Source organism: Artemia sp. Qi Xiang Cuo, chromosome 2, assembly GCF_049724085.1.
Source record: "Artemia sp. Qi Xiang Cuo chromosome 2, ASM4972408v1, whole genome shotgun sequence".
NCBI lineage: Eukaryota > Metazoa > Arthropoda > Branchiopoda > Anostraca > Artemiidae > Artemia > Artemia sp. Qi Xiang Cuo.
In genome coordinates, this window is record NC_142795.1 from 70,124,313 (window position 1) to 70,146,407 (window position 22,095).

The 22,095-nt window shown below is 36.1% G+C and overlaps 2 protein-coding genes across 2 annotated transcripts in view; one reads left to right on the plus strand and one right to left on the minus strand.

The window, feature by feature from the left end:
* Clk (circadian locomoter output cycles kaput protein Clock) overlaps positions 1–14,309 on the plus strand; it is a 103,226-nt gene extending 88,917 nt beyond the window's left edge. Inside the window, exon 21 of the transcript XR_016143120.1 lies at positions 13,942–14,309. The gene's annotated coding sequence lies outside the window, so the exon portion shown is untranslated. The remainder of the gene's footprint in view (positions 1–13,941) is intronic.
* LOC148955560 (prothrombin-like) overlaps positions 1–22,095 on the minus strand; it is an 89,162-nt gene that overhangs the window by 1,624 nt on the left and 65,443 nt on the right. The window contains exons 7-9 of the mRNA XM_089102807.1: positions 13,142–13,331; positions 7,334–7,554; positions 4,264–4,454 (exon numbers count right to left, since the gene is read on the minus strand). Of these exons, the coding sequence (XP_088958933.1) occupies positions 4,264–4,454; positions 7,334–7,554; positions 13,142–13,331 (602 nt within the window). The remainder of the gene's footprint in view (positions 1–4,263; positions 4,455–7,333; positions 7,555–13,141; positions 13,332–22,095) is intronic.

Genomic DNA, 22,095 nt, shown 5'->3' on the forward strand with positions numbered 1-22,095 from the left:
AAATTCTATTTCTTACGTTTTGGATTCACATACTAACCCATAAATGTAGAACTGCCTCTATGTGCAATACCATGCTGACTTCTTGCTATTTTCGCATTTCTAAATATTTCTATTTCTTTTAACCAGCCCCAAAAAAAGAGTTGAAATAAATGTGCGGAGGATTTTTACTGTTATGAGTCGCATTTCACGTAAAGCCAGTGCTACTTGTGTGACATTTATCTCTGCATCAGCACGCTGTACGAAATGTCTGCTGCAAGTAGGATAAAGTGAATCCGAGCAAAACATGTATATTTTTCTCACAAATTAGAAATTTTATGCTCACAAATAAACGGTACCAGCCCATACTCTTTATCTATTGATGTCAGTTTTAATATGCAGCACTAGGAGACTGAAATTCGCTTGGTGAAGGGAATCTTAGAAAAAAAAAATTCAGGGCTTCCTCCCCCTTCCGGAAATGTATACCTCCCATGCCCTGATTAGCATAAAAAAAGTTTTGTGTAATTTTTCTAGATTTCGTTTTTTTTTCAACGAAGACACGAAGGGGAAGGTAATTTTCAAACTCTAGGTGTCAATGTTTCCCATCCGATATGCATCCCTGGTAAGTTTTAATTAATGTAAAGTTCTACCACAATGCTGCCAAGAATCGTTCAGGTTTTCTGGATATTCTTAATCCAACAATGCTCAACGAATAAGTTAATAGTTCACACATTTTTTTCGAATACTTTAAATTAAAAATATTGTCACTATTCCAAATGTAAAGAAAATTTTCAGGGGGATTCTCCACAGAGGAGAATTTCGGAAGAGGTGGGAGCAAATTTGTCGGCCGAGTTTTTTCATTGGACAGCACCCTTTTTTGTTATTTTTCATTACAAAAAATAAGAAAAAAAAAAACCAGTGTCATGTTTTTGGGTCTTTGGGTGCCATGTGTCACTTTATAATTGTCTCATAAAGCCAAATTTATGAAGAACAATTAAATATAAAAGTCAGTTTATAAATGAGCCCATATTTAGCTCTCTATGATGTCCATGTGTCCGGCCCAGCCTTTCCATTCCAAAAAGGTCACCCAAATTGCACCTTTAGTGCACTGGCACTTTATGATGGCCTTATCGAGTCTAGGCATATAAAAGACGATAAGATTTATCTTTTACGAGTCCTTAAACAGCTCTCTATGATGTTCCAGTGCCTCAATAGCGAAGAAGAAAAATAAGAGGACATATCACTGCTGCCCGTGTAAAAAAAAAAGTGATGTTTTCTCGTTGTTCAATGAGCATCATGTACTGCGCAATTCTCCTGTATAAGGTTTCAATAATGGTAATTTAATGGGTGTACTTTTTGATTTGCTAAGACGTCATTTTCGAATCACATATAACTGAATGATACGATGCACGGGGCTGCTGGAGCAATGCATAGTTTCAACTGCGAGATTCTGTGTCCTATGATGGGTGCGCGGGAGTGAAGGAAGTGGAAGGGGGAAATGTACATTAATATTAACGGTAAAACTGGCAAAGAATCCGAGCTGATTAAACTCAGTATCACCCACCCGAAGTGTTTACAGTGCACTACTGTCGTCTGCACAACTCATTGGTAATGTCTGTTTGATGCGTGTGCATTGTTTATTAATGTATTCTGTAATATTTTTAAATTTAATCGAGTATTGTCTTTACTAAATAGTAACTTTTCTTCGTTATTACTAGACGAAAAATGCCCTACTGAAGACTTAGGGAAGGAACGGGTTATCTTTATTTCTTAATCGCCTGGTACACCCCCCTTGGTACACCTATTAGGTGGAAAAGTGCTCATGTGGTCCCAGGACAGGGACAGCTGACATGCTATGTATTCTGTATATTATTGATTCTGAATAAGCGCGTCCTTAGGCTCAGTGATTTGAAATGGCCAAACTGTCGGTTTCTTAACCAGATCCGTAAAAACCAGCGTTGTCCAGCTGTCAACTTTAATGTGTTCTATAACTTTATTAAAAACATAATTTGTATCAACTTTAATTGGTTCTAACAGGCTAATTAAATCAATAAAGGGTAGAGCTCCTTACTTACTTTTTTTGGCTCAGAACTAACTTAATAAAGCAACGGAAAGTGGAACAAGAAGAAGATGGTGCTGAAAAGGGATTTGATTCCCATCTACGTCTTCTTATAGTAACACAAGAACAAAAAGTGAAGACAATCTTAACAGTGAAAGCAGCTCAACTTTGACCCAATCGTTTAAAAAATATGATCCAATTAATGGCCCAACCTCAGCTTTGGCTCATCTTTGTGATAGCCCCTCTCATCAAAGACTTGACTTCTCTTTAGACTAATAGGAGAAAATTCGGAACAGAATCATCAGAATTTTCAGTCGTCTTTATAACACATTTAGGCTTGTGTTTTTCACAAGTTTTCTAACACCCCTTTCCCCACTGGGGGTTTTAGAGGAAAGGAGTTGATGGGGCACTCGCCCTAGACGCAGGAATTTTAGGAGCTCAAATTTACAATCTAACATTTATAATAATTTTGTAGTTTTTACAGTTTTATCTTTATTAAAATAAAGTAGAGGTTGTAGTTGGCAGATAGTTACTTACTGTAATACTTATATAAGTATCCTTAATACTCATTTTAAGTATAAGCAAATTGAAAAGACTAAAACCGCCACTGTCTTTTTCCAAAGTATAGCCCTTGCCCATCGACTATCTGGAGGTGGACCCCCTCTTGCCCCCCTCCCCAATAAAGACGCTGAAGCCACACCCCTGCCTTCTGGATCTACTTAAAAGACATGCTAGATCCTACGAGGGGCATTCAAAAATACGGAAAATTTTGTGATTCCTTATTAATTTTTCTGTTGCCATTGATCTACTTTCGACATAGGCTCGTCAAGGTCATGCACTTCTCTAAGCAGTGCTTCCATTTTTGAAGAAAGCTGGAGACTTCTTGGGAGAAATTTGGTGTTTTGCTTCATTTCTGCTATTGAAACGGATGCCTTCCAACTGTTCTTTTATCATTGGCAGAGAAAAGTCAGATAGAGTGAAATCTGAGCTATAAGGTGGATGTGGCAGCAATGATCTCCAACATTGTTTCAAAACTTCGTGTGAAGAATGCACTGGGGCGTTTTCATAATGGGAGACGATTCCAAGGCAGAGCTTTCCCGGACGCTTGTAAGCTTTTTCTGCTTAAAATTTCTTCATAACTTCTGTGTAATAGGCTCCTATGACAATTTTTGGACCTTCTAAAAAGTCTACAAATATAACTCCTACATAAGCCGTTGCCTTTATTTTGCTCACAGAAATTCTACGTATTTTAAGAATACCCCTTGTAATCATTTTATGAAAACTTTTTTTTTTCATCCTATAAGATGTTTTTCTTCTATTGTTCATACAAGTTTTATTTGGAAATAGAAGCTCTTTGCCTTCATTTCTTTGTTTCAAAGAGTAAGGTAAAAATAAGGAAAGTCGCTTTTCACACCCTGTACATTATAAATGAAAAATAAATGCAAGCGATTTGTATACGTAGGACTACTATGGTCGCACAAACGTTACAATATAAAATAAAATCAGTAAACAGTAGAAAATTTACAAGTACATAATTATTTTTTTTTATCTTTAAGATTGTATGTAAATTCCTGCTGAGAGCTTTTTTACTCTTTCATAAAAAAAAGTCACGGTTCAGTCTCGGGACTAATTTATTCATTAGCTTTACCGTCAGCGAATTATAGGCTCTTTCCCGAATTAAGTACAAGTTATCATCTACTAGTTTTTTTCGTCAATTCTGTCGGTTGCCTCCATTCATTCGGAAAAATTAATATGAGAAAAGAACGACAGTAAAAAATTTTAATCTACAGGTTTATTTTAGCTTATACGGCTTATGTTCTAAATCGTAAATTTAGTTATAGGACCACAGACATGGTTCTATAGTAAATTTTTGTTATTTTGTTTGTGTATGTTTAGCTGACTTCATGAGTGCTGCTCTCTGTAAACTCACGTGCAACTGTTTTGAACGATTTTTTTTAATAAATATCTAAATACATAATTATGGAATTTATGTGATATGAACCACGCCGTTCAAAGAAGGGGGTGGCGACTGGGGCAAGCTGTTCGGGGTTCCGTGGCTGAGCAGTGTGACGGGGTGAAGTTTTTTGTAAAACGATTTCATTAGTCATTTGATAGTTCACAAAAAGCTTATCAGGGGAAGGGTTCTGAGGTTATCGTTGCCCTGGTCGTCGCCAACCCTAGGAACGGACCAAGTATAAAAAATTGTTATATTGAAAATTGTGTTATACTTCACACGTATCTTGTCCTCTATTTCCTCGTGCACAAACTTGCGTTATAGGCGTCTCGCTACTCCAAGCTTTGCCACATCTTCTATTTGCCCAAATAACCACATCGGCCCAATTGAGAAATGATGTTCGTTTCTGGCTGTTTATCTTTCCAAAACCACTGACTATCCCATTCACCTCACTGTGGATTTTGCCTGTAATAAAATGAAAATCCAATTTCCTTCAATATGCATCTAATTTACGTCTTCATCTAACTCAAATATATTGTACTTCGAAGAGATTTATAAGAACCTCTTTTCCAACAGAGTTTGCAGTAGAAAAGTTTATGAAAATTATAGATTATATTAATTTAAGAGAAATATTATAAAAATTAATAGTAAGGAGTCAGGTATTACTCCGGAACGAACACAACTGCTGCCATCTATAATCGAGTATAACGCTGACAGGAAATAATTTATTCATGAATTATTGATCCACTACCTATCATGAGTTCCGGACGGGACTCCATATATGGGCATAGACAAAATTGATTTACATAATCTGACGGGGAATTCTAATGTAATACAAGGGGAATTAAGAAACAATATGGCTTCTTTGATCTTTAGGTCTGAGAGATCAATGGTCTTTAGTGACAGAGATAAATTAATATTCTATTTTTAAATATGGCTTCTATGGTCTTTAGGCTTAGCGATAAATTCAGGAATTAATATACTTTCGAAGTCTTAATAATGCAACTTGATTCTTGATTTCATCTCTTGGATAACATAGATTTACGATGTTTCTAAGTGCAACAGATACGGAGGGGAATGCATATGGCTTCACTTAGGGGAAGAGATAAAGCATTTGGTTTGCAGTGTATATGCGATATGTAATTTAAAATTCTTTAGGTCAGAGAGATAAATTGATATTCTGTCAAAACCTTTATAGTGTAGCAATGAAAACCTTCGTGATCAAGAAATATTTAACAAATTTTACGCGGGAAATGGTTCTTCGTGAATTTCGAACGTGACAAAGAAGGGAAGCTAAAACAAAGAAACACGCAGAAATTACTTTTAGGGATTATTTGGGCGAAACAGTTTGAGACATTTTAGAAGAGATTTGGGGTGAAACTCTGTGGTCGTTTTAATACAAAAGTTCCATTTGAACAGAGTTATAAGGTCCCCTACCTCAACCCTAAATGGCCCCCTCCCCCTGGCCCCCAAAGGGCCCCCTTACCCCGGGGCCCCTCCCCCCGGACCCAAAAGGGCCTCCCGGGGGCCCCCTCCCCCAAGTCCCCTCCCCCCATTTTCTTAATACTTTTTTTCACGCTTGAGACACAGAAGGGCTCCCCTCCCCCTGCAACTTTTTATGGGGAGGGGTCCCCGGGGGAGAGGGGGCCCTTTGAGGGCCCGGGGGAGGGGCCCTTTGGGGTTGGAGTAGGGGACCTTACAACACTGCTCAAATGGAACTTGTGTATTATAACGACCACAGAGTTTCACCCCAAATAATCTTCTAAAATGTCTCAAACTGTTTCGCCCAAACAATCCCTAAAATGTCTCAAACTGTTTCGCCCAAATAATCCATAAAAGTAATTTCTGCGTGTTCCTTTGCTTCTGTATCCCTGCGCTGTCACATTTGAAATTCCCAGGAAACCATTTCCTGTGTAAAATATATTCAATCAGTCTTCATCTCTAAGGTGTTCCTAGCTACACTATTAAGGTTTCGATAGAATATTAATTTATCTCTCAGACCTAAAGAATATTAAATTACATATCGCATATACACTGCAAACTAAATGCTTTATCTCTTCCCCTAAGTGAAGCCATATGCATTCCCCTCTGTATCTGTTGCACTTAGAAACATCTTAGATCTATGTTATCCAAGAGATGAAATCAATAATCAAGTTGCATTATTAAGACTTCTAAAGAATATTAATTCCTGAATTTATCACTAAGCCTAATGACCAGAGAAACCATATTTAAAAATAGAATATTAATTTATATCTGTCACTAAAGACCATTTATCTCTCAGACCTAAAGATCAAAGAAGCCATATTGTTTCTTAATTCCCCTTGTATTACATTAGAATTCCCCGTCAGATTATGTAAATCAATTTTGTCTATGCCCATATATGGTGTCCCGTCCGGAACTGATGATAGGTTGTGGATAAATAATTCATGAATAAATTATGTCCTCTCAGCGTTAGACTCAATTATAGATGGCAGCAGTTGTGTTCGTTCCGGAGTAATACCTGACTCCCTACTATTAATTTGTTAGTTTGTTGATGTAATCCTACAAAATTTTATTACATCTTGTATGACTAAACCGAATTTGCCTATTCTACTGCTGTTGCGGAACCCCTAGAGATCTGTACTCTTTGGGAAGAGTATAGAAGTAATCTTAAATAAACGTCAAAATAACAGGAGAGTTAAACCAGTTCTTCTTTGAGTGATGATCTTGTAAGATATTTGCCTGTATAGTATTTAAACCTTCTCCACCCCTTTCTATAAACTGTGCCCTTTGGAGTATTAAATTTATATAGAGGCTCAATGCCATCTTTCTCACATCAGCCAACTTTGAGGCTCGAATATTTCTTTTCTGATACCAAGGGTGTTTGGCGATCGATAAAACCGGTAGTTATAAAACCAGAAGATGTATCAATTCACGAAAATTTGAGACGGCGGGGGGGGGGGGGCAAAGTGTATTTTTCAGAATCTAAGGGGGGAGGTAATTTTGCCCTTTTTTCAACTATTTCAATGAAAATATAAAAAAGGCATTTTTTTCAATGAAAATATGCTCAAAAAGGTATTTCTAAACCTAGGGGGGGGGGCAAAATCTGGGCGGCTCTGACATCTCCTGAAAATCAGATTACAGTTGACCACTGAAATCCTTTTCTATCAGAACAGATAAAACTGAATCACACAATCCCTTGCCTGTTTTACTCTTTAATTTAAACTTATTATTTCCATGATTTATAGCTACATTGCTCATTACCAATTTTTAGATACATTGCTCAATTTGTAGATACATTATAGATACATTGCTCGTTATCACAGTGAAATGTTAGTAGATCACTTAATTTTGTAATTTTATACCTGGAGAGGGTAAGCAGACGGGGTAAACCCCCTGGGTCAAAACGACAGGCTTTTCCAGTTCGATCAGCGCGATGTCATTTGTCAAATCCTGCTGATCGTAGGAATGATGCATGTGGATCTTCTTGGCTTTTACAATTTGTCTCAGGTTCCACGGATATTCGTTGTAACTTCTTTCACCAAACCTAACCGATAGTGACGGTACAATGGACTCTCTGTCTGATCTGGACAAAGAACAAATTTTAGAAAAGAGAATAGACAAAAAAACACATTGTTCCCCATATCCTGAAACTGATTCTGAAAATTTTTATTTAGATGTTCAATCCAAGAATAAAATCATGTTATCATCAACAGGGTTGTCATAAGTTCTGATTTTTTCTTTGTAAGTGGGTCGAAGCTGGTAAGTATTTTATTTACTTTTTTTATTTAGCCTAGTTTTCTGGCATTTAACATGAGTTTCCAGTTTCCTTTGTAGATTACTTGAAAATCAAAATGTTGAGGAAACACATAATCCAATTATTTTTCATTTATTTTGATACCCAAAGCTATATTCTAATGAAGAAAGCTGGATTTCTAAAATTTTATAACCATGCTTATGTAATTTTTCTTAATTGATTTGAATTGAAACGGGAATTTAGATTTATCTTCCATTGTGTATAGATTCCCTGGAACTAATAAACTACACGGTTTCTTATTTACTATTATTATTTTTAGGAGACGTTTTAGAGCTGTTGTGAGTCAAACAACTCATTTAATACTTTCATTTAACAAAAACAGACGGAATATTAATAGTGTGAAACAGATCGAAAATAGTTTAGAGGAATTTCCGTACATTGTAAAGCGCCTCAGGTGAATCTTCCGAAAATTACCTATTGAAACAAAAAATACATCTTTTAGATTGTCATTGGTCGAAGGGGAGGGGATGAAATAACATGGCCCGTCAGTAGTGCACTTGCCCCCTTTGGAGGCGATTGGAGTTATATTCAAAATATTTCACTTTCATAGTCTGAAGCTGACTGTTTTAAATATAGCCTACCTAATTGATTTTTATAATCTTAAATTTTACAGGATAAGCCACTGGGGATAATTCGTTGCATTGATTATTTCGGAGCAATAAAATTTAACCTCCGAAGAGTTTGCTCTAATTTTTGGAATACACTTTTCAGACACGGTATCTCCAATTGACTCAGGCAAATAAGACAATTCATCAAGTAATTTAAGGGGGGAAAACGAGTTAAAGACCCAGAGGAAAAAGCGGATAAATTGTCTGGTTAGTATGGGCCATGGTTAGTTCTTTACTAGATTGCAGCTATCGCTGCAACCATGATTATGCCGCCATTACTAGAATTATGTCGCCATATATTCTACTTGTGGGCCTAAAGGTCATGCGTGTAGTGGCGTACTTACTTCATAAGTGATAGACTGGCCATGATTGAAACAAAAGATGTTCCAGAACCAATCAATTACTAAAGTTATGCATTTAACAAAAACGGAACAGGAAAAGGGCAATGTCTTTTGAATCGAAACCGGTACTACTTTTCCAGTTTGGCAGAAACAACAATGAAAGACATTGTTTTTTTTTGCATTGTGCTCAAAATCTTGAAGCTGATGTTGATTGGCTCACAAAAATTTACGTTTGTAGATTTGCAGAAAATACTAATTGGAGACTGACGTTAACACTGCGGGTGTAGGATATTCCTTTTGGTTCAGGCATAATGATAAATGAATAAAATAAAATCATGTGATTTCTGTATATAACCTCCCCCCTTTCATCAAACTCGGGGCAGACTGCTCCAAATAGGCATAGAGTCTCTATTTGGAATGAATAAGATTCTTGAGTTGAAATATCGCTGGACAAAAGGTTGCCCCGGATGATCCCTGGGTCTAATATATATATATATATATATATATATATATATATATATATATATATATATATATATATATATATATATATATATATATATATATATATATATATATATATATATATAAATTATGTGGGTTAATGGTTTGGCAAGAGGGCTGCACAAAACATATATTTTCGAAGTCAGAATCATGCTATGGTTTAAAATAGGTCTTCGGTTTAGATTTTAAGCTTCCCTCAGATGCATAAATAGCCCAGTTTCCAGGTAAGTTGTATAATCGAATGCATTCCTGTGTAACTTTGGCCTTTTCCGGCCTTAACTAATTAAATCGTAGGAGTTATATAAACCTACATAATCACTGTTATTCATTTAACGATCAAGTAGTTATCCATGGCTGGAATCCATATTTTCAGATCAAAAAGCCATGGTATGGAAACTACTCTCCAATTTACTTTGTACGTCTACACCTTATCAGGTAAGGAATGTGCGCTTCCGGCTTTTCCGAACTGACCACCAGGTTTGTGACTATGGTTCTCTGCGTTTACCCTCCCCCCAGACCTTACTCTCTCCGCGGAAATACCCACCCGAAAACGGAAAATACCCTCCCCTTCCTCTCCGTGGAAAATAGGGTTTTCCAAATTTGAGAATTTTATTTGAGTTGTGTTTTTTCTATTTTAGTTGAGAAGTGATAGGGAAAGTGAAAAAGAGGAATTTACACACCAAGAGTATCTTAAAAATCTAGAAAAAAACTCAATTCAATTTTTGTACACAATTTCATCTAGTATAACCTGAATCAACTTGGTCACTACTAGACCACTACTACTCCTTCTGGTCTCAGCACCAATAATAAAGGTGTAGAATGAAAATATACGTGGCAACTATGAGGAATTAGAAAACAAGTCATAAACAATCATTTAGTTTTCATCTGAACGCTGAGTAAGGCTTAGAAAGTTAGGCCATTGAAACGTACTTCTTTAGGTATCTTACACCCTTCCTACATAATCATCTACCACCTTCCTTAATAATAGACCACTGCATTATGGTACAAATCGCTTCAGTTAAATAAATGATTACTGTAAACGGTAGAAACATTTTTGTGCAATAAGAAGGAAAATGTCACCTTGCAGCACCCTTGTGGACATTACCCACATTTTCCATGGGATATTCTTGTCTAACAATTGAATCCCCACTGAAAGAAAATTATTCCCACAAATTTTCTCCCCAGTGAGAATTTCCCCAGTCAGCCCCCCCCCCACCCCCTGCAGAAAACTCCCCCGAGAAACTGTGTTCGTATGTTTCCCAATAACAAAGACTATCTGTGAGTAATGGACAAATTACAAAACTTATATAGGCACTTAAACTTCTACAATGGGATTCCCTGATTGTTTTGTAGTTAGGGAGGGAGGGAAATACGTCAAAAGGTGCATTTTAACACCAAAACATCCCAGCTCTCATCGAGTCATCAGATAAATACAGAATTAGTTCTGAGGGAGAGACGAGGGGAGGGTGAGGTAGAAATTGATGTAGAACCCCTAGGACCGTAACCAGGATTTTTGTTTGGGGGGGGGGAATTGATATCAACTCCCTTAGGATTTCTGGGAATATTTTCGGTCTACGCTGTTATTATGAAAGTAAAAAGTAACATTAAACCCGAAAATGAGTGCAATTTATTCCATATAGGAGGGAGACTGCCCCTTCCTCATCCACACATCATCACAGTTTTTTATTGTTTTAAAAAATAAAGGTGTGAGACAGAGTCAAACTTTAGCGTAAAGAGCGAGGCGAGGTGTGAGGAGGGGAAAGCCCCTTCCATATACGGAATAATTTCTGTTCGTTTTAAGTTTTAATGTCGCTCCTTACTTTCAGTTTAAAAAACTTGTTTTTTTACTTAATTTTTGAACGTTTTTGAATAAATGCAGGTTTTGATCTTGGCTCACCGTAGATGAATAATTAAAACAAAATTTGCATATTAATTTAATTTTATTTGGTTAAATGGCTTTCTCGAAACTTGTTTAATTTTATATACGAACGTTTTTATTAGTAATAAATATACGTAACTTACGAAATAACTTACGTAACGAACTTCTATATTCATATATTTTTAATACATATATTAGGGGATTTGCCCCCTAGTCAATACCTTGCTCTTTAAGCTAAAGTTTAAATTTTTTTTCAATTCTTTGAGACTGACCGCTTAATCACAAAGGTCGTTAATGAGAATAAAAAGCTCTTATGAAAGTACTAAACAATTTTTGGCGTAAAGAGCGAGGTAATGACTAGGGGGTGAACCCAATAATATACGTAATATTTTCTGTTCGTATAAAGTTTTGATGTTGCTGCTGTTGCAGCTGAAAAACTTGTTTTTTTTATATTTAATTTCTGATATTTTTTTAAATAATGCTGGGAAATCCGGCGTCCCCTTCATAGCAATGTCCCTTCCCCCATGAAAACTTCCTTCATGGAAAGATCCTCCCACATAACCCCCGACCAACCCCCCTCCACTACCAGAAAAAATCTCCCCTGAAAACGTCTGTATACTTCCCGATAACTAATACTATATGTTAACCTTGGGTAAAGTTCATAACTTTCAGCCCTTCCCCCGGGAACTTCGGGGTATTAAGTCATCGTAAAAGACATACTTATAATATTTTCGAACATGCTGAACAAAATGGCTATCTCAAAATTTTGATCGGGTGACTTTCGGAATAAAATGAGCGTGGGAGGGGGCCCAGTTGCCCTCCATTTTTTTTGTCACTTAAAAAGGGCACTAGAACTTTTAATTTACATTCCAATGAGCACGCACCCGTGATCTTTCTTCTGGCAAAAAATGCAAAATTCCACATTTTGTAGATAAGAGCTTGAAACCTCTACAGTAGGGTTCTCTGATACGCTGAATATGATGGTGTGATTTTCATTAAGGTTCTATAACTTTTAGGGGGTCTTTCCCCCTTTTTTCGAAAATCAGGCAAATTTTCTCGGGCGCGCAACTTTTGTTGGATAGGACTAAACTTGACATCACCTATATATCTGAAATCATTTACAAAATCCGATTCTTTTTATGCATCTTTTGTTTTCAAAATTCTGTTTTTTGGAGTTTTGGTTACTATTGAGCCGGGTCGCTCCTTACTTACAGTTTGTTACCAAGAACTGTTTGAAAAACGAAACAAATAAAAATGTACAATTCTCATAAAGAGAAAAAGAAAAAGTATGAGGAGATAAGTATGGGATTACCAAATAACTTACAACTTACTGTAATAGCCTACTACCGTCGGCTAAAAGAACGATGTTCTTTAAATTCTTTTTATATGTAAACACAACGAATGTGTAATTCAGATAACTTGTATTTGTTCTTAGTGGAGAGGAAGTTTATCACTTATACTTAATCTGGATCTTCCATTTAAAAAAAAAGTGAAAATAAACTTGTTTGTAGCTTTTGATAAATGACAATGTTGATTTTCAGCCAAAGGTTTCATTCCAAAGGTTTCAAAAAATTATTTTATGTTTGAAAAAGAAAAAAAATTGTCTTGGACCAAAACTATCAAGAAATGAAACATTTTGTTTTAGTTTCAGATAATGTAAGGACTACATATCAAGCAATAAAGTGTACTAAATAGGGCTATATTGAAAAAAGGTTAAAGTGGCTGTGTCATGATTTATGGATTTACTTTTCGTCAAAAAAGCTGGTGCCAGACAACAGACTAGACGTCCTGGCTTTGGCTGTGAAGTGCTATAAACTGGGGTTGATAAAAAAATATATATATAAAGTAAATATGAATTTCATGTCAGGGATTAAGGAATGAAGTTCTAAACAGGGTTGGGTGGGCAGGGAGAGTGAATAGCGGTGTTACCCTTGGCCCCAGGTGGCTTAAAACTGTTATGAGTTACCAGCTGCAGTATTAGTAGACATAATGGTGATATTAAAGCAAATTAAACGATTACTAACGTTATTATGCAGTGTGCGGCTGTGACGACAAATCGATCGGTAATAAGGCTACCACCACAAAAGATCGTGTAGCCCCGTTGTAACAGTGCTTGCCATGGAAATTCTCCTCTTTGAGCTGTTACTCCCTTGTATACCCTTTCACTGAGTTGAACAGGTGCTTTGTCTTGGGTTACAAGAGAAGAGAGATAGCCTGAAATTATTAAATATATCATTGAACTTGTATATACATTCGTTTAAGCACCTGATCCCTATTTCGAGACCGGAAAAGGAACTTGAAATTTTATTTAAAATATTATAATAGTTTCAAAGTTTCTTTAATGCTATACTCTACATATTTTATACTAGAAATTTCATTCTCTCTGCTTTCGAGAGTTCAGTTTTTTCCTCCTTTTTTGGTATGGGTTTTTTGGTATGGGTATGATGGTATGAAACAAAGTTTGGTTAGGGACTTTCTCAGCCTCATTGTTTAAAAAGGAAATCAACTTCAAACATAAGAAGCTAAAAAATAAAATCAATGCACATAAGTACAATCTTAATGATCCAACATAAGACTTAAGAGGAGCGTCAATTTTTCTTTAGAAATACATCCAAACTACAATAAATTTTCAAACGCAAGTCACCTTGTTTTTCTTTAAGCTTGAAAAATTAAAGCAACGAAGTCAATTTGCTATCAAAAAAATGATTTGCTTGGAACATATCATAGGATATGTCATAAGAAATAACGATAATAAAAGTGGTTGTTTTATCTGACCTGGATCACATATAAGTGTATACTTGAATTAAAATAAAGTGTTTTGCAGGCATCAAGACATGGCTGATTGTAGAACAAGTCAAGATAGATAGTCCGAGTGATAGAGAGGCAAATCTGAGTTCAGCCCTTTTTAAGTAGAACTCTCATTAGTAAGACTAATATTTAAAAAAAAAAATTGAGAAAAAATTATGGAGAGACTATTGAGACCAAAAGTCCCAGGTGTTCCATATAGAAGTAGCACAGGAGAAATAGCCTAGACTTGAAAATAACTTCGCTTCGTATATTGGCCATCACAAATTACCTGGTCGTAAAAAGAAGTGACATTTCTCTTAATCAAAATTAAGTACCAAATTGAATAAAATATACGGATCAGAGAGAAATCGAGGTTGTCTGGTGAGGCGAGCAGATTAGAAAGGAACTTGGGTAAGTAACCTTTAAGTTAACGCTATAGCGTTGCCTATAGTAAAGGCCATACGGCTCCAATGTTTTATTATTTATTTTTTTTTTCCCGAGGCACTTCATATGGAAGGGGTCGTCGTAGAAACTTCAAAGGGGGCTCTTTCGATTGGAAATCGAGAGTTCTAGTTCCCTTTTTAAGGGTCAAAATTGATTGGCAGGCAACTAACACCCCTTCCACGCCCACCAGTTCTCAAAACACATCGAATCAAAATTTTGAGATAGCCATTTTTTTCAGCGTAGTTGATTTCCAGATAGAAATTATGGTTTTGAGGAAGACACTCCCCCACAGCTCTCAGGGCAAGGGTTGTAAGTTATGCCCTGGGGGCATATAAGGTTTTTATAGAAAGCTTAGTCGTAGAAACTTCAAAAAGGACTCATTCGACTGGAAATTCAAAGGGCTAGTGCCCCTTTTAATAGTAAGTGATTGGAGGGCAACTACCCCCCCCCCCTTCACGCCCACCTTTTCCCCAAACACATCCAATCAAAATTTTGAGATAGTCATTTTGTTCAACGTAGTTAAAATTTCTGAAAATGAGGTCTTTAAGGATAACTCCCCCCCCCACAGCCCTCAGAGTAAGGGTTGTAAGTTATGCCCGGGGGGCATATATGTCTTTATAGAAAGCATTGTCGTAGAAACTTCAGAAAGGGCTCATTCGATTGAAAATTGAAATGGCTAGTTCCCTTTTTAAAAGTCGAAAGTGATTGGAAGGCAACTAACACCCCTTCCTCGCCCAGCATTTTCTCAAACACATCCAATAAAAATTTTTATTTAGCCAATTTGTTCAGCGTAGTGGAAAGTTCTGGAAATTATATGTTTGAGCAGAACACTCCCTTATGGAAGGGATGCTCGTATTAACTTCAAAGAGGGCTAATTTGATTGGAAATTGAAAGTTCTAGTTCACTTTTTAAGAGTCAAAAGAGATTGGAGGGCACTTAGCCCCCCTCCCCTCCACGCCCTTTTTTCTCAAACCCATCCAATAAGAACTTTGAGATAGCCTTCTTTTCAAATAGCTCAAAGGCCATATAACGAAAACTCCGGGGTCGACACAGCCCCACGGGGCCCGAGGGCAGGCGTTATAAGTTATGCCCTGGGGGAATATATGGTTCTTAATGAAGGGATGCTCGTAAAAACTTCAGAGAGGGCTCATGTGATTGGGAATTGAAAGTTCTAGTTCAGTTTTTTAGAGTCAAAAGAGATTGGAGGTTAACTAGCCCCCCCCCCACGTCCCTTTTTCCCAAATACATCCAATAACAATTTTGAGATAGCCATTAAGTTAAAAATTGCTCAAAAGTCAGATAGCAAAAACTCAGGTGTCGTCACAACCCCCCCAGCCCCAGGGAAAGGTGTTATAAGTTATGCCCTGGGGCATATATGGTTCTTATGAAAGGGATGCTGGTATAAACAACTTCAGAGAAGGCTCATTTGAATGGAAATTGAAAATTCGAGCTCACTTTTTAATAGTAAAAAGAGATCCGAGGGCATCTAGCCCCCCCCCACGCCTTCTTTTTCCAAACCCATCTGATGAAAAATTTGAGATAGACATTTTGTAAAAAATAGTTTAAAGGTCGGATAAGAAAAACTCTGGTGTCAATACACCCCCCCCCCCGGGGCCCAACGGAAGGCGTTCTAAGTTATGCTCTAAGGGATGTATGGTTCTTTTGAAAGGGATATTCGTATAAACTTCATAGAGGGCTCATTTGATTGGAAATTGAAAGTTCTAGATCACTTTTTAAGAGTCAAGAGAGTTAAGGGCAACTAGCCCCCCCCCACGCCGTTTTTCCCCGAACCCATCCGCTAAAATTTTGAGATAGCCAGTTTTTTGGAAATTTTTCAAAAGTTAGATAACCAAAACTCCCCCCAGGGCCCGGGGGATAGACGTTGTAAGCGTTCTCCTGGGGGCATATATGGTTCTTATGAAAGGGATGCTCGTATAAACTTTATAGAGGGCTCATTTTAATGTAAAATGAAAGTTCTAGTTCACTTTTTAAGAGGCAAAAGAGATCCGGCGGCAACTATCCCCCCCCCTCACACACCCTTTTTACCCCAAGCCCTCCCGATAAAATTTTTATAACAGCCATTTCATTTAAAATAGTTAAAATGTCAGATAAGAAAAATTCCTGTGTCGATGCAGCCCCCCAGGGCCAGGAGGCAGGCGTTATGAGTAATGCTCTGGGGGCATATATAGTTCTTATGGAAGGGATGCTCGTATAAACATCGGAGAGGGCTCATTTGATTGGATGTTGAAAGTTCTTGTTCACTTCTTAAGAGTCAAAAGAGATCTGAGGGCAACTACCCCCCCCCCTCCACGCCCTAAATGCATCAGATAAAAATTTTGAGATGAACATTTTGTTAAAAATAGTTCAAAGTTCAGATAACAAAAATATCCGGCGTCGACACAGCCCCCCAGGGCCTGGGAATAGGCATTGTAAGTTATACCCTGGGGGCATATATGGTTGTTATGGAAGGGATGCTTGTATAAACTTCATAGAGGGCTCTTTCGATTGGAAATTGAAAGTTGTAGTTCACTTTTCAAGAGTCAAAAGTGATTGGAGGGCAGCTAGCCTCCCCACAAACTCCATTTATTTTTCAATTCTTAAGATTCAAAAGAGATCGTAGGGCAACTATCCCCCCTCCCTCCTCCACGTCCTAAATGCATCAGATAAAAATTTTGAGGTAGACATTTTGTTAAAAATAGTTCAAAGTTCAGATAGCAAAAAACTCTGGTGTCGAAACAGCCCCCCCCCGGGTCTGGGGATAGGCATTGCAAGTTATGCCTTGGGACATATATGGTTGTTATCGAAGGGAGGCTCGTATAAATTTCATAGAGGGCTTATTTGATTGGAAATAGAGAGTTCTAGTGTCCTTTTTAAAAGTAAAAAGGGATCGGAGGGCAACTAGCCCCCCAAGCCCTTTTCCCCCTAATACATCTGATAAATAATTTGAGGTAGCCATTTTGTTAAAAATAGTTCAAAGATCATACAACAAAAACTCCTTTACGTATGGCCCATTTCGTTAAAAATAGTTCAAAGGTCAGATGAGAAAAACTCCTGTGTTGACACAACCCCCCAGGGCCCGGGGCAGGCGTCGTGAGTATTGCTCTGGGGGCATATATGGTTCTTATGGAAGGTATGGTCGTATAAACTTCGGAGAGGGCTCATATGATTGAAAATTGAAAGTTCTCGTTCACATTTTAAGAGTCAAAAGAGATCGGAGGCCAACTAGTCCCCCTTCCTCCACGCGCTATTGTCCTCAAACCCATCCGATAAGAACTTTGAGATACCCATTTATTCAAAATAGTTCAAAGGTCAGATAACGAAACTCCGGTGTCGACACAACGCCCCAGGGCCCAGGGGGCGGACATTGTAAGCTATGTCCTGGAGCCGTATGTGGTTCTTACGAAAGGGATGCTCGTGTAAACTTTAGAGAGGCTTCATTTGGATGGAAATTAAAAGTTTTAATTCATTTTCTCAGAGTGAAAAAAGATCGGAGAGCGACTAGCCCCTCCCGCCCTCCACGCCTTTGGGTTTATCGGATGGAAAAACCCATCAGATGAAAATTTTAGGTGACCATTTTGTTAAAAATAGTTCAGCCATCAGATATTAAAACTCCGGGGTCGACACAACCCCCAAGGCCCAGGGGCAGACCTGCGTTGTAAGTTATACTCTGGGGATATATATGGTTCTTATAGAAGGGATTCTCGTATAAACTTCAGAGAGGGCTCATTTGATTAAAAAAAGAAAGTTTGAGTTCTCTTTTAAGAGTCGTAAGAGATCGAAGGTTAATTAACCCCCCCCCTCCCATGCCTTTTTTCCCCAAACCCATCCGATAAACAAAAATTCAAAAAATTTTGAGATAGCCATTTTGTTAAAAATAGTTCAAACATCAGATAATAAAAACTCCGAAGCTGACACATACCCATTTTTTCACTTTGATACCAGTTTTGATACTTTGGTGAACATTTGATTTTATTTTAAAGGTTGATTTTGAAATAAGGAATTTCTAAAAACTTAAAACATTTTGCAATCAAAAATGAACAAAAATTAATTAAAAAAAAAATTACGAAAAATGAGTTTTTAAAATAAAAGTAAAGGCCATTTTAAACTTAAGCTCAGCAGATAAAAATACCTGTTAAAATTCAATCTCAAAACGACCAGAAATTACTAATAAAGAATAAATAAAACCCAAAAAGAACAGAAATTAAATAAACAATCATAGCAAAAAACATACAACAAGTAATAATAGAAATGAATAAATAGATCTCTAAGCAAGTAATGCTTCGATTGAATATGAAAATCAGGCTTAGAACAAAAAAGATTTCCTATTCGAGTATAAATGAAACTTTAAACGAACAGAAATTAAATAAACAATCAATGCAAACAAACATACAATAGATATTAATGAAAATTAATAAATAAATCTTAAAACGAGTGAAAATTAAATTGAATATGCAAAACAAGCTTGAAACGAAGAAAAATCACTACAAGTAAGAGTTTGTGTATCACCTCCTTCTCTCACTGTAAAAGTTTAAAATCTACTGCGTGGTGTTTTACTGAAAACTATATGCGTCTTGAACAGTCTTGGAAAGTATAAACAACATCAAATTGAAAATTTGATGTATAATGATATTCATTTTTGAAAGATCCATCCGTTAAAGAATTTATTTCACTGTAATTTTATTTTCATTTTTAATGCTGTAAGAACTGGAAAAGAAAATATTTGTAATATAATTCGTTTTCAGTTAAGCGCCAATGAGGCAGTAGGCTTTTGGTTTTTATTTACAGCTAAGGAAGCAGTATAAAAACACTTGTTTGGAGTGAAACTATATTCGTCTTGAACAACTTTAAAAAGAGCTAATAAATTAAGCTGAATATTTAATGTATAATGATATTAATTGCTGAAAGCTCATCAGTTCAAAATGTTACTATAATTTTAATGTTTATTTTCAATATTTAGTACAAAAGAAAATATTTGTCATAAAATTGGTTTTCATTAAAGCGCCAATGACGCAGTAGGCTATAGACTTTTACAGTGAGAGAAGGAGGTCATACCCAAACTTTTGTTTGTGGTGATTTTTGTTCGTTTCAAGCTTGATTTGCATATTCAATTTAATTTTCACTCGTTTTAAGATTTATTTATTAATTTACATTAATATCTATTGTATGTTTGTTTGCATTGATTGTTTATTTAATTTCTGTTCGTTTTAAGTTTCATTTATACTTCAATAGGAAAATATTGTTATTTTTTTTTAAGCCTTATTTTCATATTCAGTCTAAGCATTACTCGCTTTAAGATCTATTTATTCATTTATATTATTACTCTTAGTATGTTTTTTGCTCTGATTGTTTGTTTAATTTCTGGTCGTTTTGGGTTTCATTTATTATTTAATAGTAATTTCTGGTCGTTTTGAGTTTTAATTTTAACAGGTATTTGTATCTGCTGAGCTTTACTTTTCTTTGAAAAATTCATTTTTTCGAAAGTTTTTTTTTAATTAATTGTCTGAAAAGGAAATCAACTTCAGACATAAGAAGCTAAAAAATAAAATCAATGCACATAAAGTACAGTCTTGATGATCCAACATAAGACTTAAGAGGAGTGTCAATTTTTCTTTTTGACCATGTAATCCTTAACATGTACATCCAAACTATAAAAAATTTTCAGACGCAAGTCACCTTGTTTTTCTTTAAGATTAAAAAATTAAAGCAACGAAGTCAATTTGCTATCAAAAAAATGGTTTGCTCGAAACATATCATAGGAAATGTCGTAAGATATAACGATAATAAAAGTTGTTGTTTTATCTGACCTGGATCACATATAAGTGTATACTTGAATTAAAATAAAGTATTTTGCAGGCATCAAGACATGGCTGATTGCAGAAAAAGCCAAGACAGATAGTCCGAGTGATAGACAGGCAAATCTGAGATCATCCCTTTTTAAGTAGAACTCTCGTTAGTAAGAGTAATATTTAAAACAAATTGAGAAAAAACTATGGAGAGACAATTGAGACCAAAAGTCCCAGGTGTTCCATATAGAAGTAGCACAGGAGAAATTGACTTACAATGATTCTTAGTAAATTTTTGTTTCTTTCCTTTTATCCCTTTTAAAACCGAAAATATACTAAGAATTTAAGTGGGGGAGATTGTAAGGAAGCCTTATTTTTGTGTAAATTTAGTAGATTAATTTCAATAAAAGTTGGAATCCCCTTTGCTCCATTAGATCAGAAATAAACCGACTATTTCAAATCAGCTAAACTTGAAAATACCTTCGATTCGTATATTGGCCATGACAAATTACCTAGTCGTAAATTTTGAAGTGACATTTTTTTGTTTTAAGTATTGAACAACATTTTGAACCCATAATAAATAGTTGAAGACCCAATCCAGCTAAAGTGTTACGACATTTCAAGCTTTTAGAATAAAGGCCCAAAACACTGGAAAAAACTACCTTTTAACAGAAAGTTGGGGATTGGCTAAAATGACGGAACAGAAAAGTCACTAAGCGAATCAAAATTAAGTGCCAAATTGAATAAAATGTGCGGATCAGGAGAAATCGAGTTTGTCTGGTGAGGAGAACAGATTAGAAAGGAACTTTGGTAAGTAACCTTTTTAAGTAATTATGGCAAGCATCTGCCTTGTCTCAATTTCTTTAAATGTAAAGTTAAAATAGCAATTAAAAACCTTTTCGTCACTTTGTATAAACCGAGAGATCCTATTTCTGTATTGAATTAATTTGTCAATTGAGTCCTTTGAGCTCCCCTTTTTGGCCCTAACTTTAGTTACAGCTGTATCTTCCCCTTTGGGAACTTGCCCATTTGGTTTATTAGAAGGTTGAGTCTTGCAGATAATTTAAGGTAGCTCCTTGGATTAATTCCGATTAATTAAGATATATTCTGATCACATCACAGGGGTGTGACCACCCTTGTAACTAACTTAAGGCTCTTGTTAGATTTTCCTTTGTGGTTACATCGTTGGAGTCGTATAATTACCATGACTTAATTCCTTTAATTAAGACATTACATTAAAGAATATTCAGACCACAGCAGAAGGCTGTGGTTACCTTTTAAATAGCCAAATATCCTTCTTATGTATTTCTTTATTTGATTACGGGTCTTATAATTTCTTCCTTATAATTCTTCTTAGTTAAGGCTAGGTCTGTCTAAAAACCAACATCATTGAAAGATAATACAATCTAAGATTAATTACTCGTAAGAACTCAAGTAAGTTCCTTCCTACAACCATAAAATTGGTTGAATAAGCTTATAATAGCCTGGGGTTTAAGGTGAAAAACTCACAAACAAGGAATGAAACCTTTAAGGGCTGTGTGCCTTTGCAGGTTATCGTTTCTTGGAACTTAGGCACAGTATTTCCGCGTACACAAATTAGAATTCCCTAGACTCCAGTTCTGTTTACCCCCTATTCGTACTCTAAGGCATATACAATAGAGTCTGAATCCAGAAGAGAAGTTTTATCCCCCTTCAAATCCTTTCTCGGTCGTATATACAGCCAAGCTAGCTGGTAAGTATATGCTAACAGGCTAGAGGAAGAGAAGTGCTATTAGTCAAGTTAAGAATTTACGTTCTATCCTGTCTAGGGAAATTCAATCAAAGATTCCCTGTTAAAGTTAAGGTTTAACTAAGGTCCAAGGAATACTGATTCTTGTTACAAGAATGAATTAGAAAATACCTTGTTTTGGGTTTAAACTGATAAATTTAGTGTCTAATCAATTGTGGTTATTCCGAGTTTTTAG